Here is a 16895-nt window from a genome sequence, read left to right on the forward strand (position 1 = left end):
TGTATGTATGTAGTGTGTGTGTGTGGATACACATACCTATAACAATACAGGTTTCCACAGAGACACACAAATTCTACTCACAAAAGCATTTCAGACAACCAGAAACTATAATAGGAGACACTTGTCCAAAGTGTACACAGTCCTTACAGAGTACCTGCAATTATAATTTATAGAGGTGTATTACCAATTGTTACTTACTGAGGAGTATCACTTATTTTCAAAACAGAACGTTCTGGTATAGAAAAATGCTTCTCCCTTTTTTCATCCTGTATTAAAAAAAAAAAAAGAAATAGATTGTAATTTACTCTCAGCATTTACATTTGTGAGAATAGCAACCAAATCTTCCTCAAATCACACTTTAAAATGCATGACACAGAAGTATTTAAAACAACAATTTTCCTAAAATGATGCATCGAAAATTTTACTGTGTCGCAAGGGACAAAAACAAATTTCAAGCAAAGTCTCTTTTTGATATCAACCAATTTGACACAGCTCCCACTTCTCCTGAGATACAAACTTCCTGTTTTAAAGTGATCTGACCAAACATTTATTGAAGAATATCCCCCAATGAATACTTATAAAGGAGTAGCCTCAATTATTATTTACTGCATCAGACTCTCTATTTCCCATTCAGTATCCTGAATCAACAATCTTTTGTAATTACTTTCATGCCAGATTTCTTTTCAGTCATGGAAGTGCTTAGGAAGGAAAGAAAATCAAAAGCAGTCATTCAACTCACAACATTAAACATAGGTTTTTCTTTGGAGTAGCTGTATTTGCTTTTCTCTTTCATCATTAAAAATGTGATGGATTCTGTTGTCAGTCTCTTCATCTCCATCATAGCAGTCAGCAACCTGAAAAATTAAAAAGACAGATTCTCTTATTCCTTTATCCTTGTAATGGATCCAGGCTTTGAATTACAGTTATGATGGAGCACTTCCTTCAGGTAGTGTGTGTGCACCTATGTATATGTGTACACACATATACACACAAAATCTTCCCAGTAGGGGAGACTATGTAGTCACCTCTTCAGCAAGACACCTGTCCTGTCTCTCATACTTTCATAGTAATATAACCCACAGAGTTGAGAGGCCTTGTCTTGCAAATACTTTCTAGCCTAACTAGTGCAGGTGACACAGAAAAAGCAGCCAGTATACTATGTGAAGTGTAACATGCAACTGTAGAAACCTTGCCAAAACAAACATTAGACTTCAGTGCAGCCTTTTGGATCATCAGTTCCAGTCAAACCCATGACAGCATGGAAAAAGATATGTGAAACAATAACAATGACAACTAGACTAGATATCTTTATATATAAAAGTCAAGTTGTGTGTCTGTCTCCTACGATTTAGTTTCCTAACTACTCCCACATTTTGCGGTGCAGTTTAACCAAAAGCGGGTATCTTATAGTCGTGATTCATATCGAGCCCTTCTGGGTATTAGTACGCGTCTACGATGAGTCTACGATTTAAAAAAAAATTTACCATAATTTTTCCGTATTTTTAATGCATTTTCGCTCAGTTTATATAAGGGAAGTAACTCTCTAAAAATGTATTATTAAATCTCAGAATGTAAAAAGCTACAGTAACACCCCCCCCCCCTTTGTGGTTAGCCATATTGTGATGGCTATTATACTTTACATTTATACTCTAAATATGCTCATATAGTTATTCCCCTTACAAACCCGAGCAACGCCAGGCGATACTGCTAGTTATATATTTATATAAATATATATATATATATATCATCATCATATATATATATATATATATTGTTGACGATATATATATATATATCTATATATATATATATATTCTAGCAAAAACTGTCTGATGAACGGCAACGAGAAACTCAGAGTAACAGATTTTGTTGAATTTTTTGCTGCTTAAAATAAAGTATATATATATATATATAATATATATATATATATCGATATATATATATATATATGTCGTTGATGAACGACAGAGACCTTCTCTTTGTGGCTGGTGATTTCAATGGACATGTTGGACAACGTGCAGGGGGCTTCCGCAATGAGGAGGGAACCGGACTGCTGGAGTTCTGCGATGCAAATGACCTTATGGTTTGCAATACCAACTTCAGGAACCTGCCTGTCACCTAGTCACCTATCGTTCTAGCAGACACACCAGCCAAATTGACTATATCCTTGCCAGAAAAAGGGAAAGAGGGCTGCTTATAAATGCCAAAACCTTCCCAGGCGAAGAATGTACCACTCAACATAGATTAGTAGTTAGTGACTTCAGGAACGGGGCTGAATGGATGCCCAGAAGAAGACCAGCCTGGAGGAGAAGGGTCTGGAGACTTAAAGATCCTGCAAATGAGCAGAGATTTAGAAACGTATTACTCGAAGCCCTCGATGAAATAGAAGGGGATATAGCATCACATAATGTGGAAGACAATTGGAGGTTTCTACGGGACAACCTGCTGAGAGCCACTGACCAGATCTGTGGCTGGTGCAAAGTCCCCTCTCGACCCAAGGTAACGTGGTGGTGGAACAATGTGGTTGACAGGGCTATTAGACAATAGAAACAGGCTTGGAAGGACTGGAAGAACGGAGGTAGCAGGGAATTGTATCAGACAGCCAAAAGGGAAGCTAGGAGACAGGTTTATTTAGCCAGATAAGGAAAAATTTGCCAATGTCCTGCACCGTGAGGATGAAAGACTTGAGGTATTTCGTGTTGCAAGACAGTGTGTGAGAGAGAATCGTGATGTGGTAGGAGAGAAATGTGTTCGCATGGATGATGGTTCACTTGCGCTAAATGAGGATGCAAAGAGAGAGGTTTGGAGACACCACAATGAAAGGTTGCTGAATAAAGAAAATGAATGGGATAAAGAGAGGGACCAGCTATCCAAGTTGACAGTTCCATAGTAGTTAAGGCAATTAGAAGCATGTAGACAAGGAAAGCCCCAGGCCCACCAGGAATTACTGCAGAGATGCTTAAAATATCTAGTAGTGTCGGCTATAGCCTAGTCACCAGTATAGTTAACCAGGTGATACACGAAGGAGTCAGACCCAATGACTGGTGTAGCAGCATAATAGTCAACTGCTACAAAGGTAAAGGTGACACTTTAGATACAAATAATTACAGAGGTATCAAGCTGTTGGATCAGGTAATGAAGGTTACGGAGAGGGTCATAGCCCAACTGATTAGAGAGAGAGTCAGTTTAGATGAGATGCAGTTTGGTTTCGTGCCAGGGAAAAGTACCACTGATGCTATATTCCTGGTAAGACAGCTGCAGGAGAAATACCTAACCAAAGATAAGCTCCTGTACCTGGCTTTCGTTGACATGGAGAAAGCCTTTGACAGAGTCCCCCAATCCCTTATCTGGTGGTCAATGAGGAAACTAGGGATAGATGAATGATTAGTGAGAGCTGTGAAAGCCATGTACAGGGATGTGGTTAGTAAGGTGAGGATTGGCAACGAGTATACTAAAGAATTCCGGGTAGAGGTAAGAGTCCACCAAGGTTCAATCCTCAGCCCCCTCCTATTTATCATAGTCCTCCAGGCAATAACAGAGGAATGCAAGACAGGATGCCCCTGGGAGCTCCTCTATGCTGACGACCTTGCTCTAATTGCTGAGTCGCTATCAGCACTGGAAGAGAAGTTTCAGGTGTGGAAGCAAGGATTAGAATCGAAGGGCCTTAGAGTCAACCTAGCTAAAACAAAAGTCCTAATAAGTAGGAAGGTAGACAAACCACAAACGCCTTCAGGTAGATGGCCCTGCTCGATCTGTAGAAAAGGCATAAGTAGAAACTCTATAAGATGCACCAAGTGTAAGCTATGGACACATAAGAGGTGCAGCAATGTCAAAGGAAGGCTAACTAGGAAGATAGTTTTTGTATGTGGCAGATGCTCAGGAACAATAAACACTGAAAATGCACAGAGACCAACTTCCGCCACATTCCAGGGAGAAAAACTATAAATTGTTGATAGCTTCCGTTACCTAGGTGACCAAGTCAGTAGCGGGGGCGGGTGTGTTAAAAGTGTAACTGCTAGAGTAAGAATAGCCCGGGCAAAGTTCAGAGAGCTCTTACCTCTGCTGGTGACAAAAGGCCTCTCGCTCAGAGTAAAAGATAGACTGTATGACGCATGTGTATGAACAGCCATGCTACATGGCAGTGAAACATGGGCCGTGACTGCTGAGGATATGCGTAAGCTCATGAGGAATGAAGCAAGTATGCTCCGATGGAGGTGTAATATCAGTGTTCATACTCGACAGAGTGTAAGTACCTTGAGAGAAAAGTTGGACCTAAGAAGCATCAGTTGTGGTGTGCAAGAGAGACGTTTGCGCTGGTATGGTCATGTGGCGAGAATGGATGAAGATAGGTGTGTGAGAAAGTGCCAATCCCTAGTAGTTGAGGGAACTTGTGGAAGAGGTAGACCCAGGAAAACCTGGGACGAGGTGGTGAAGCACGACCTTCAAACATTAGGCCTCAGTGAGGCAATGACTAGTGACCAAGACATTTGGAAATATGCTGTGCGTGAGAAGATCCAGCAGGACAAGTGAGTCCATCCTGTGTCCCTTGCCAGCTCATTTGTGCATGCCTTTCCTTCCTTGGACATGCGAAGACCTGTTGAGGCAAGTGAAGTCGAAATTGAATTCGAAATCGAACCTCATCCGACGACTGGCACCCATGCCAACCTCCCTTCATTGGACACTAAACTCTGCTTGTGAAGATCTGTTGGGGCAAGTGAAATCGGAATCGAAATCGAAATCGAAATTGAACCAATCCTATGATTGGTACCCAGCACTTGCCAGTACCGCTGGACTGACTCCTGTGCAGGTGGCAAGTAAAGAAACACCGTTTTGACCCTGTGCTTGAAGAGACCTATTGAGTCAAGTACACCAGCATCAAAAATCAATGGAAATTGTAGTTGTGATCCCTGTGCCGGTGGCACGTAAAAAGCACCATTCAAACGTGGCCGATGCCAGTGCCGCCTTGACTGGCTTTTGTGCCGGTGGCACATAAAAAGCACCAATCCGATTGTGGCCATTGCCAGCCTCGCCTGGCAGCTGTGCCGGTAGCACGTAAAAAGCACCCACTACACTCACGGAATGGTTGGTGTTAGGAAGGACATCCAGCTGCAGAAACACTGCCAGATCAGACTGGAACCTGGTGCAGCCTTCGGGCTTCCCAGATCCCGTTCAAACCGTCCAACCCATGCTAGCATGGAGAACGGACATTAAACGATGACGATGATGATATATATATATATATATAGAGAGAGAGAGAGAATAATAGAGTTATGGACACTCACATACAGAACATGAAGTTTCTGTGTCAACAATACAACAATCACTGCACTTCTTCAGCAGTCACAAGTCCAGTGTCCATAGCACCATCAATTATAAACATTCAGTTATCAATATATGTATATTTTTCCTGCCTTTAACCTCCCAATGCAGAGTGTAGGACGCTTAGAGTTGAATTCCATGTCACATAATTTTTCGCTTCTGTACTAATACTCTGCCATGAATTTCCCACTTTATATATATCATCATCATCATCATCGTTTAATGTCTGCTTTCCATGCTGTCATGGGTTGGACAGTTTGACTGGGAACTGGTGAGCCAGATGGCTGCTCCAGGCTCCAATCTGATCTGGCAGAGTTTCTACAGCTGGATGCCCTTCCTAAGGCCAACCACTCCGTGAGTGTAGTGGATGCTTTTACATGCCACCGGCACAAGGGCCAGTCAGGCGGTACTGGCAATGGCCATGTTCAAATCATGTTTTTTACGTGTCACCTGCGCAGGAGCCAGTCGAAAGGCACAGGCAACGTCCTCGCTCAAATGTTGTTTTCACGTACCACCAGCACAAATGCCAGTAAGGCAACGCTGGTAATGATCACACTTGGATGATGCTGTCATTGAATTTGATTTTGATTTCACTTGTCTCAACAGGTCTTCGCAAGCAGAGTTTAGTGTCCAATGAAAGAAAGGTACGCCTAAGTGGGCTGGTTACACTACTGGCATAGGCTACGGGTTATGGACTCACTTGTCCTGCCGGGTGTTCTCAAGCACAGCATATTTCCAAAGGCCTCGGTCACTAGTCATTGCCTCACTGAGGCCTAATGTTCGAAGGTCGTGCTTCAATACCTCATCCCAGGTTTTCCTGGGTCTACCTCTTCCACAGGTTCCCTCGTGACACTTTTTCACACAGCTGTCCTCATCCTTTCACACCACATGACCATACCAACATAGTCGTCTCTCTTGCACACTACATCTAATGCTTCTTAGGTTCAACTTTTCTCTCAAGGTACTTACACTCTGTCGAGTATGAACACTGACGTTACACATCCATCAGAGCATACTGGCTTCATTCCTTGCGAGCTTACGCATATCCTCAGCAGTCACAGCCATGTTTCACTGCCATGTATCATGGCTGTTTGTACACATGCGTCATACAGTCTATCTTTTACTCTGAGCAAGAGGCCTTTTGTCACCAGCAGAGGTAGGAGCTCTCTGAACTTAGCCCAGGTTATTCTTATTCTAACAGCTACTCCAGTTACTGACTTGGTCACCTAGGTAACGGAAGCTATCAACTACTTCTAGTTTTTCTCTCTGGAATCTGGCAGATGTTCCCTGCACATTTTCAGTGTTTATTGCTCCTGAGCATCTGCCATATACAAAATTATCTTCCTAGCTAGCCTTCCTTTGATATTGCTGCACCTCTTATGTATCCATAGCTTACACTGGGTACATCTTATAGAATTTCTACCTACACATTTCCTACAGATCGAGCAGGGCTATCTACCTGAAGGGATTTGTGGTTTGTCTGCCTTCCTACTTATTAGGACTTTTGTTTTAGCTAGGTTGACTCTAAGGCCCTTCGATCGCTAATCCTTGCTTCCACACCTGAAACTTCTCTAGTTCTGATAATGACACAGCAATTAGAGCAAGGTCGTCAGCATAGAGTAGCTCCCATGGGCAGCCTGTCTTGAATTCCTCTGTTATTGCCTGGAGGTCTATGATAAATAGGAGGGGGCTGAGTACTGAACCTTGGTGGACCCCTACCTCTACCTGGAATTCTTCACTGTATTCAATGCCAATCCTCACCTTACTGACAGCATCCCTATACATGGCTCGCATAGCTCTCACTAACGATTCATCTTATCCCTAGTTTCCTCATTGACCACCAGCTAAGGGATCGGGAGACCCTATCAAAGGTTTTCTCCATGTCAACGAAAGCCAGGTACAGGAGCTTATCTTTGGTTAGGTATTTCTCCAGCAGCTGTCTTACCAGGAATATAGCATCAGTGGTACTTTTCCCTGGCACGAAACCAAACTGCATCTCATCTATACTGACTCTCTTCCTAATTAGTTGGGCTATGACCCTCTCCGTAACTTTCATTACCTGATCTAACAACTTGATACCTCTGTAATTATTTGTATCTAAAGCGTCACCTTTTCCTTTGTAGCAGTTGACTATTATGCTGCTACACCAGTCATTGGGTCTGACGCCTTCGTGTATCACCTGGTTAACAATAGGGTGACCAGGCTATAGCCGACATGACCAGATATTTTGAGCATCTCTGCAGTGGTTCCTGATGGGCCTGGGGCTTTCGCTGTCTTCATACTCTTAATTGCTTTATCTACCAAATATATATATATATATATATATATAAAATATTATTTGAGACAAAACCACTATTTTGCAAAACAAACAAGGAAAGACTTAATCAATACATAAAATTTAATAAATAGTCAAAAAAACCGCCACTACAATCGTTTCTTGTCTTGATCGACAATCTTCAGGTGGACTTCCAATAATTCAGTTACAACTGAATTATTGGAAGTCCACCTGAAGATTGTCGATCAAGACAAGAACGATTGTAGTGGCGGTTTTTTTGACTATTTATTAATTTTATGTATTGATTAAGTCTTTCCTTGTTTGTTTTGCAAAATAGTGGTTTTGTCTCAAATAATATTTTATAATATTTTACTATAAAATTGGATTTAATCCTAAATCTGATTTTTTTTCCCTGTAAATTTGGATATATTCCCTAATATTATTATTATATATATATATATATATATATACACACACACACACAAACAAACATGGCTATATGTTTAAGAGGCTTGCTTCCAAACATGTGGTCTTGTCTAGTGTTCAGTCTCACTGAGTAGCACCTTGAGCAAGTGTCCCCTGCTATAGCCAAACCCTTGTGAGTGGATTTGCTGTATGGAAACTGATAGAAGCCTGCTGTATATATGTGTGATATTTTTCATGCCTGGCCATGAGTAAACATTATCCTGCTTGGAGTGGTTGGATGTTAGGAAGGGCATAGAAGCCAAGTCAAAACCAAACTGGAGCCTGGTACAGCTCTCCAGCTTACCAGTTCCAGTCAAACCATCCAACCCATGCCAGCATGGAAAGTGGACATTAAATGACAATGATATGATGATAATATATATATATATATATATATTTATCCCATCATTAGCATCTTCATTGTCATTTAATGTCCACTTTTCCATGCTTGCATTGGTTAGACAGAATTTGTTGGGGCAGATTTTCTATGGCTCGATACCTTTCCTGTTATCAACACTCACTTGTTTTCTAGCATGATGTTTACCCATGGCCAGGCATATGTTTTATAGACGTTGGTTCACAACCATCACATGATGTCACATACACAAATACATACATATATACAGCAGGCTACTTTCAGTTTCCATATATCAAATCCATTCACAAGGGTTTAGCTATAATAAGAGATACTTGCTCAAGGTGCTGCACAGTGGGACTGAACCCTAGATAAGACCACATGTTTAGGAAGCAAGATTCTTAACCATGTAGCCATGTTTGCGCACACGCGTGTGTGTGTGTGTGTGTATATATATATATCTGTAAAATAATATGTGACAATTATTCGGTAGCCAAGATAAAACTCTGAGTTTCGGATGCCGAGGTGGAAATCCACACCACCATCTCTTCGGTTATCTGGCCATCTCCAGATAACCGAAGAGATGGTGGTGTGGATTTCCACCTCTGCATCCGAAACTCAGAGTTTTATCTTGGCTATTGAATAATTGTCACATATTATTTTACAGATAAATTTCCTCTATTTACATAATATTGAGGTCTCTTTCTTTCTTTTGTTATCTTACCGTTTTTACCAATATATATATATATATACACACACATAAGCGGCACCCAGATATCCTCCATGGGGTGCATGAGGGACATGGAATTGGTTCCCAAAATGAGAAGTATATAAAGCTGCTGAAATTCTGTCACACAAATGACCTAATGATCTGCAACATCAGAAAGCCAGCAAGTCACTTGATAACCTATAAAGCCAGATTGACTACATTCTCACCAGAAAGCAGACAAATCACAAATCCCCTAAGGTAGATAGCCCTGCTCAATCTGTAGAAAAGGCATAGGTAGAAACTCAATAAGATGTACCCAGTGTGAGCTATAGATACATAAGAGGTGCAGCAATATCAGAGGAAGTTAACTTGGAAAATAGTTTTTGTGTGTGTAAGGTGTACGGGTACAATAAACACCACAAATGCACAGAAAATAGATGCCATCAAATGCCAGGCAGGTAAGTGGAGGTGGATGCTCCAAGAGAATAGCTATAAGAATAACAATAGGATGGGCAAAGTTCGGAGTGTTCCTATCTCTGTTGGTACCAAAGGGCCTCGCCCTCAGAGTGAAAGGCAGACTGTATGATGCCTGTGTTTGAACAGTTGTGCTACATGGCAGTAAAACACAGGCTATGACTACCAAGGACATGTGTAATCTTGAAAGAAATGAAGCAGGGTATGCTTTGCTGGATGTGCAAAGTCAGTGTGCATGTATGACAGAGTGTAAGCATCTTGAGAGAAAAGCTGGGCATAAGAGGCATCAGATGTGATGTGCAAGGGAGACAACTGCATTTATATAGTCATATGATGCATCTGGATGAGGACAACTGTGTAAAGAAGTGCCAATCTCTAACTGTGAAGGGAACCTGTGGAAGAGGTAGACCAGGAAGACATGGAATGAGGTGGTGAAGCATGGTCTTCAAATGTTGGGCTTCATGGAGATGATGACAAGTGACTGAGAGCTCTGGCAATATGCTGTGTGTAAGAGGACTCGTCAGGTCAAGTAAAATCATAGTTGTGGCTATGCTAGTGCCATGTAAATAACACCCAATGCATTGAGGTCATGGTCATTCATGGCATCTGTGTATCATAGTCATGGTCATTGATTAAGTCCTGAAAATTGGTATCCAGGAATCGTTCTCATTGGCAGTGCCATGTAAATGGCACCTGTGAGTTTTCGTTACTGGTGCCATGCAAACGGCACCCATGAATTGTAGTCATGGTTGCACGTAAAAGTATCCATTACACTCCTGGAGTGGCTCATGTTGGGAAGGGCATCCAACAGTAGAAACCAAGCCAAATCAGACTGGAACTTGGTGCAGCTCTCCAGCTCATCAGTTCCAGTCAAACGGTCTAAACGATGCCAGCATGGAGAGTGGATGTTGAATGATGATGATAATGAACATTTTTGACATATTTTGCTTTCTTATTATTTTGGTAAAGGCAAGAAAGTTGCTGAGGTTCACAAAGAGATATGTGAAGTTTATGGTGTTGATTGCTTAACAGAATGCAGATGTCAGAAATGGTTTTAAAAATTCCATTCTGGAGATTTTTCACTCAAAGGTAACCAATGTTTTGGTCAACCTACAGAAGTTGATGATGACCGTATCAAAGCTATAATTTAATTTAATTGCCATATAACTGTGTGAGAGATTGCAGAGAGGTTAAATGTATCATACATAACAATTGAAAATCATTTAAAATGTCTCGGACTTGTTAAGAAGCTTGACATTTGGGTTCCACAGAAATTGAATGAGATTCACTCAACACAATGAATCAACATTTGCGATATGTATTTAAAACACAATGAAATCGACCTGTTTTTGAAACAAATCATCACAGGTGATGAAAAATGGATTGTCTACAATAAGATCAATCGAAAACAATCATGGCAAGCTGTGATGGTGGCTTTGGAGGCTAAACATGGTGATTTAGAAATTTCTTGTTTTCTGAAAGTTGCAAGATCTTTTGTCTACAAGATTTGGTAGGAGTTAGAGGAAGCGTATTACCTGTATCAAAACATAAAAAAACATTCCACACATTCTGATTCTATCAGGACACCTGAATTTATTCAAGAAGTTAAGCAAAACATTGAAAACAATCCAGGAAAATCAATGAGGTCAATTGCAAAAAAAATTTTCTGTGTCAGAAAAATAATCAGAAATGTTGTGCGTGAAGGTATCTGATACAAATCTTACATGATGAGGAGAGGTCAATTAATGTCAGAAAAATCAAAAGAAAACTGCTTAATCAGAATCAAAAGATTTTTGAACAAGCTTAAATATCCATCAGAAGATGGTATGATTTGGTTTTTCTCAGATGAGAAAACTTTGACCAGGACCAGAAAACTAACAGATAACAGGTGGCTATGTACAGACACTTCTGAGGTTCCAAGAGTAATGCATACAAAACTTCCTGCAAGTGTCATGTTTTTGGATGCTGTTAACAATGAAGGACATGTGATGCCTCCTCACTTTTTTCTACAAGGCCTTAGGATGAATACTGCTGTATATATTGAGGTTCTGGATAAAGTTGTTAAGCTTTGGATCAACAGTGTTTACAATGGAAGGCCTTATATCTCTAAAGATCTCAATCCACTGGATTACTTTGTATGGAGCATTGTCGAGAAAAATGTCAATGAACACCCCCATAGCACTAAAGATTCTTTGAAAGCCACCATAGTTCGAGTCGTTCAATATGAACAAGGACAATTTAATCTGAGATTGTAAATGATTTCGACCCCATGTAGAGGCAGTTATTGATGCTTATGGTGGTTTTATTGAATGAAATTATTAAAATAATAATTTAGATTTATGTTTATGTTATTTTTCTAAAAATACAGTTTCTTTCTGTTATTATATAAGTGTTTTTTAAAAAGCATAAATCTGTCCTCAAATACCATCTGCACTGTGTGTGTGTGTGTGTAATGTGTATATATATATATATATATATATATATATATATATATATATATATATATGGATGCACAGGCATGGTTGCGTAAAAGAGGCTTACTTTCTGACCACTGGTTGCAGGTTCAGTCCTGCTATGTGACAGCCTTAGATTGATCAAAATCTTGTGAGGAGATTTGATGCACAGAAGCTGAAAGTAGCCCATCGTATGTGTACATATATGTGTGTATGTGTGTGTGCACACGTGCGTGGGTCTTTTGTTTTGTGTTGTGTGATAACTGTAAATGATTGTCACTATCACAGAAGCAGTGTCATTCATTTCCAATATTCTGCAAGAACATGATAAACAAGTTCTTGCAGAATATTGGTCTCAGTCTCTTGCCATCTGAAGATCCGTCACCACTTCACCCCACATCTTCCTGAGTCTGCCCCTTCCATATGTTCCTTCCACGATTAGAAATCATCACTTCTTTATGCAGCTATCCACCTCCATATGCATAACATGATCATATCAGTGCAGTCTTCCCTCTTTCACACTACAACTGATGCCCCTGAAACCTAGTTTTTCTCTTAAATCCTTTACTGACATTATCCATCCAGCAGAGCATGCTGGCTTCAATCCTTTCAACCCTTCTCATGTCCTCTGCAGTCACAGCCCATGTTTCACTGCCAGGTAACATAGCTGTATGTACACAGGCATAATACAATCTGCTTTTACATTCTTAGTATTTATTGTACCTGCACATTTGCCACACACAAAGACTACTTTCATTGTTAGCCTTCCTGTGACACCAATACAGCTCTTATGTGTCCAAAGCTTGCACTGAGTACAACATATGGAGTTTTTACCAACACCCTTCTTACATATCCAAGCAAAGCCATTTCTCTGAAGAGACTTGTGATTTGTCTAAGGCCTTTAGATTCCAGACTTTGCTTCCATACCTGAAATTTCCTCTCTAGTTTGGGTAGTAATTCAGTTATAAAAACAAGATCATCAGCATAGAGGAGCTCCCAAGGGATCTTAAATCCCTCTGTTATTGCTTGGTGGATTATGATAAACAAAAGGGGGATGAGAACTGATCCTTGGTGAACTCCTACTAAATTCATTGCTATACTCATTATCAACCTTCACCTTACTGACATCATTCTGTACATGTATTGTACACTCATCTATCCCTAGCTTTTGCATTGACCAGTAGATAAGGGAGCAGGGGACCCTGACAAAGGTTTTCTATATGTCAACAAAAGTCAAATACAGGTTTATTCTTGGCTACATGTTTCTCCTACCAGGAAGATAGCATGAGTAGTGCTTCTACCAGGTACAAAACCAAACTGCATCTCATCGAAGCTAACTCTCTTATTAGTTGAACCTAATTAGTTGAACTATGACCATCCCTGTAACTTTCATCATCTGGTCCACCAATTTGATACCTCTGTAATTGTTTCTATCTAAGGTGTCACCTTTACCATTGTAGCAGTTACTGCTACACCAGCCATTGGGTATGACTCCATTGTTGATAACCTGATTAACTCTACAGATAACTAGGCCATATCAGCAGTGATTTCTGAAGGGCTAGGGGCTTTCTTTGCTTTCATATCTTCAATTGCTTTATCAGTCAAGCTACTGTCTATTTGGATAGCTGGTTCCTCTGTTGGATCCACATTGGACAGACTCCTCTTCTCACATGTGTTCTCAACATTTAACAGCCTCACATAGTGGAATCTCCAAGTCTCTTTCTTTGCAGAATAACTAACTGCAAATGCACTCTTCTCTCCTACAGCATCGCAATTCTCTCTGATACACTGTCTTGCAATCCCAAACACCTCAAGTCCCTGGTCCTCATGCTGCAGAACACCAGCAGACTTCTTTCTTTCTACTTCTCCTGTGGCTAAATATACCTAGTATATATTACATATACAGACACATACATATATGCACAGAATAAACAAGCAGACAATGATACAAACCTGTCAATATAGTCGTCAACTACGACGTCCTTGGAAGTCCCCGTAATACCATCATGGTGCTGAAACAGTGCAATGTTCCGTCGAGCATTAACCAGACTCTGCATGAACTCTATGAGAGGGAATTTGATGCCATCATGTATCTTAAGATACCGACTGACCAGAAAGAAAAGGATCTCAGCGCTCCTGTATAACAGACACAATACAAGATATAAAGCACATGCCTGACACCTGACATTTCATAAAAATGCATCCCATGAATGTAAGCTAAATCAAGGCAACTAAAAAAGCAATGTCACAGCACACACCACCTACAAATGCTATAAAGACAGTGGTTCTCAACCAGGGTCCATATAAAACCAGAGGCCATGCAGCAAAATAGTAAATTAGGGATCTACAACAGTATTTTGAAGGCCCCTGAAAGAATTTTGCTTTAGATATATGTATTGGTAAGTATTGCAGAAACAGTTAGGTTTCTTTCTCTAACATTTTACGTAGTTCAACCGACACAAGTCAATGTGTGAAAAACAAAACTTTGAATGGCTATGGGGGTCCACCAGAATAAAATAGTAATCAAATGTGTCCACAGGTAAAAAATGGTTGAGAACTCTTACTCTACAGTCACTTGAACTGCTAGAAATAGCAGTCAAATCTTCCTCAAATCACACCCTTTGATCTTAAGTATGTATGTACGAGCTAACAGGGGAAACCTCTAAATGGTAGCTAAATATGCTAGAAATAGCAGCCAATCTCCCTGAAATTACAACCTACAGCCTGAATGAAATTCATGGAGTGTTTTTTTTATTTTTACTTTTTAGAATGTTGGTAATTTAGGAATAGAGAGTAAGAGAGAATGTTCTTAGTGTTTTCATACAGACAAAAAAAGCCATTTCCAGGGTAATTCTAGCTCATGAAAATGTTGAAGTTGCTAATAGTTTCAACATCATCTACAAATTATTTTTCAATATATCGTTAGAGGTAAAGATATATATACAGAGGGTTTGGGCTAACTTTCCTTATTTTTATGTCTCATTTTTTAAAGGAATATTATCATCATCATCATCCTTTCCATGCTGGCATGTGTTGGATGGTTTGAGAGAAACTGGCTGGACGGAAGACTGCACCAAGCTTCAGTCTCTGTTTTTGCATGGTTTATATGACTAGATGCCCTTCCTAACACCAATCATCCCAGAGAGTGGACTGAGAGCTTTCTACATGGCACCAGCATAGGCGAGGTCAGTTCTGGCATGATTTTTACAGCTGGATGCCCTTCCAAATGCCAACCACTTTACAATATATACTGGATGCTTTTTACATGGTATCAGCATTGGTATGGGCATCAAGTAACTTGCAAGACAAAGATCTTTTGAGAGGGGAGAGAGCATTGGAGGGGGGTGATCTTGTGCCAGATTATGAAAGGTTAGAGTGTGAAAGAGAGATAGAAAGAGGTGACTTGCTAAAGAGATACATGGTTACTTGGCCAGAGGTGGGAAGTGATCAAGAATGAGGACAGAAACAGGTGTGTGGCTGTAGAGGAGATACATGGTTAACCAGTGAGAGGGAGAGAGAAAGAGAGAGAGAGCAGAGGAGAGATGGTGGAGAAGTGCCAGGGCATACTGAGAAGGAAGTGGAATCAGAATATAGATGGGATGGTAGAAACAGAGCAAGAGAGAGATAGATGGTGGTGAAGTGCTATGGCATACCGTCAAGGTATGGGGTTCAGAATATAAATGGTAAGGTATTGCCAAAGGTGCATGAGTAGGAATGTAAGGAGTGTGGGGTGGGGAATGCAGTGACTGTTGAAAACTGGGTATATAGAGGGAGTGGGAGATGACAGGATTGGGGAGTGAGAGATAAGCATAACATAGGAAATGGGAGGAAGTGAAGAGATGTGGTTTGGTTTGCTGAGGTAAAGTGTGTGAAAAGTGGTTCTTTTTTTGTTAGCTTGATGTGTTGGTGGACAGTGTTGGTGAGCATAAAGATTAAAGAGGTGAGAAAAGTTAGTTGAGATGGAGGACTGATGATGATTGATGCTGGGTGTCAAAATGCCAACATCCTGACTCTGTCCAATGCTCTGTGAACACTTCATAGGCTATGAGATATGGCATGGACAGCTGCAGCAAAAGCTACAAAGTGAGCAGGAAGGACACAGTAGGCATTGTGACATGTCCGCATGTTGAATTTCATCCAGCAACTGGGGAACAGGGGATTAGGATTAATTTAGACAGCTATGTGAAGCTGCTGAGACTGTAGTCAAACTCTGGCTGTAGGGGACTGCTGCTGAAAGGCATGTGTGTGGCAGTAGGATTCAGCTCCTTGCCTTGACTCTGGAAAAAGTCAGAAGTGGCTGTTGGAGAATTTGTATGGCTTCACCGGCCCCACTTTTTGGCCTCTGAATTTCTCCAGTTGTAATCCTAAGGATTATTATGTATGAGGTGTCATTGAGAAAGGCATCTACCACTCTGTCTGCAACACCTGGCCCGAGCTTGGGCCAAGATCAAAGAGGTTTTCAAAGATCTTTCAAGGACACAATAAGGAATGCATGTGCGAGGTTCCAGAGTTATCTAGAGGCTGTGACAGAAGCTGCAGGTAGCTAATTTGGGTAAAATGTTACTTCCTAGCCATAATGTACTTTGATTTTCTTTAGAATATCTTTATCTTTGGATGGGGATATTGTTTTCTTTTCCTTATATGCAAACTGCCAAATTAGCCCAAACACCCTGTATATACATCATCATCATCATTTAACGTCTGTTGTCCATGCTGGCATGGTTGGATGGTTTGACTGGGCTGGCATACTGGAAGACTGTGCCAGGCTCCAGTCTGATTTGGTATGGTTTTCTATGGCTGGATGCCTTTCCTAACATCAACCACTCTGAGAGCATAATGGGTGCT

At 40.7% G+C, this 16895-nt stretch overlaps 1 protein-coding gene across 1 annotated transcript in view; it reads right to left on the reverse strand.

Annotated features, from left to right (window-relative positions):
* Positions 1-22: 22 nt before the first annotated feature.
* Positions 23-16895, reverse strand: part of LOC115230619 (alpha-mannosidase 2x) — a gene marked incomplete at its 5' end in the record, with an annotated part of 44255 nt that continues 27382 nt past the window's right edge. Inside the window, 4 exons of the mRNA XM_036499735.1 lie at positions 23-91; positions 148-266; positions 740-854; positions 14004-14186. Coding sequence (XP_036355628.1) covers positions 195-266; positions 740-854; positions 14004-14186 — 370 coding nt within the window. The remainder of the gene's footprint in view (positions 92-147; positions 267-739; positions 855-14003; positions 14187-16895) is intronic.

This window comes from Octopus sinensis, unplaced genomic scaffold (genome assembly GCF_006345805.1).
Source record: "Octopus sinensis unplaced genomic scaffold, ASM634580v1 Contig15942, whole genome shotgun sequence".
In the NCBI taxonomy this organism is placed as follows: Eukaryota; Metazoa; Mollusca; class Cephalopoda; order Octopoda; family Octopodidae; genus Octopus; species Octopus sinensis.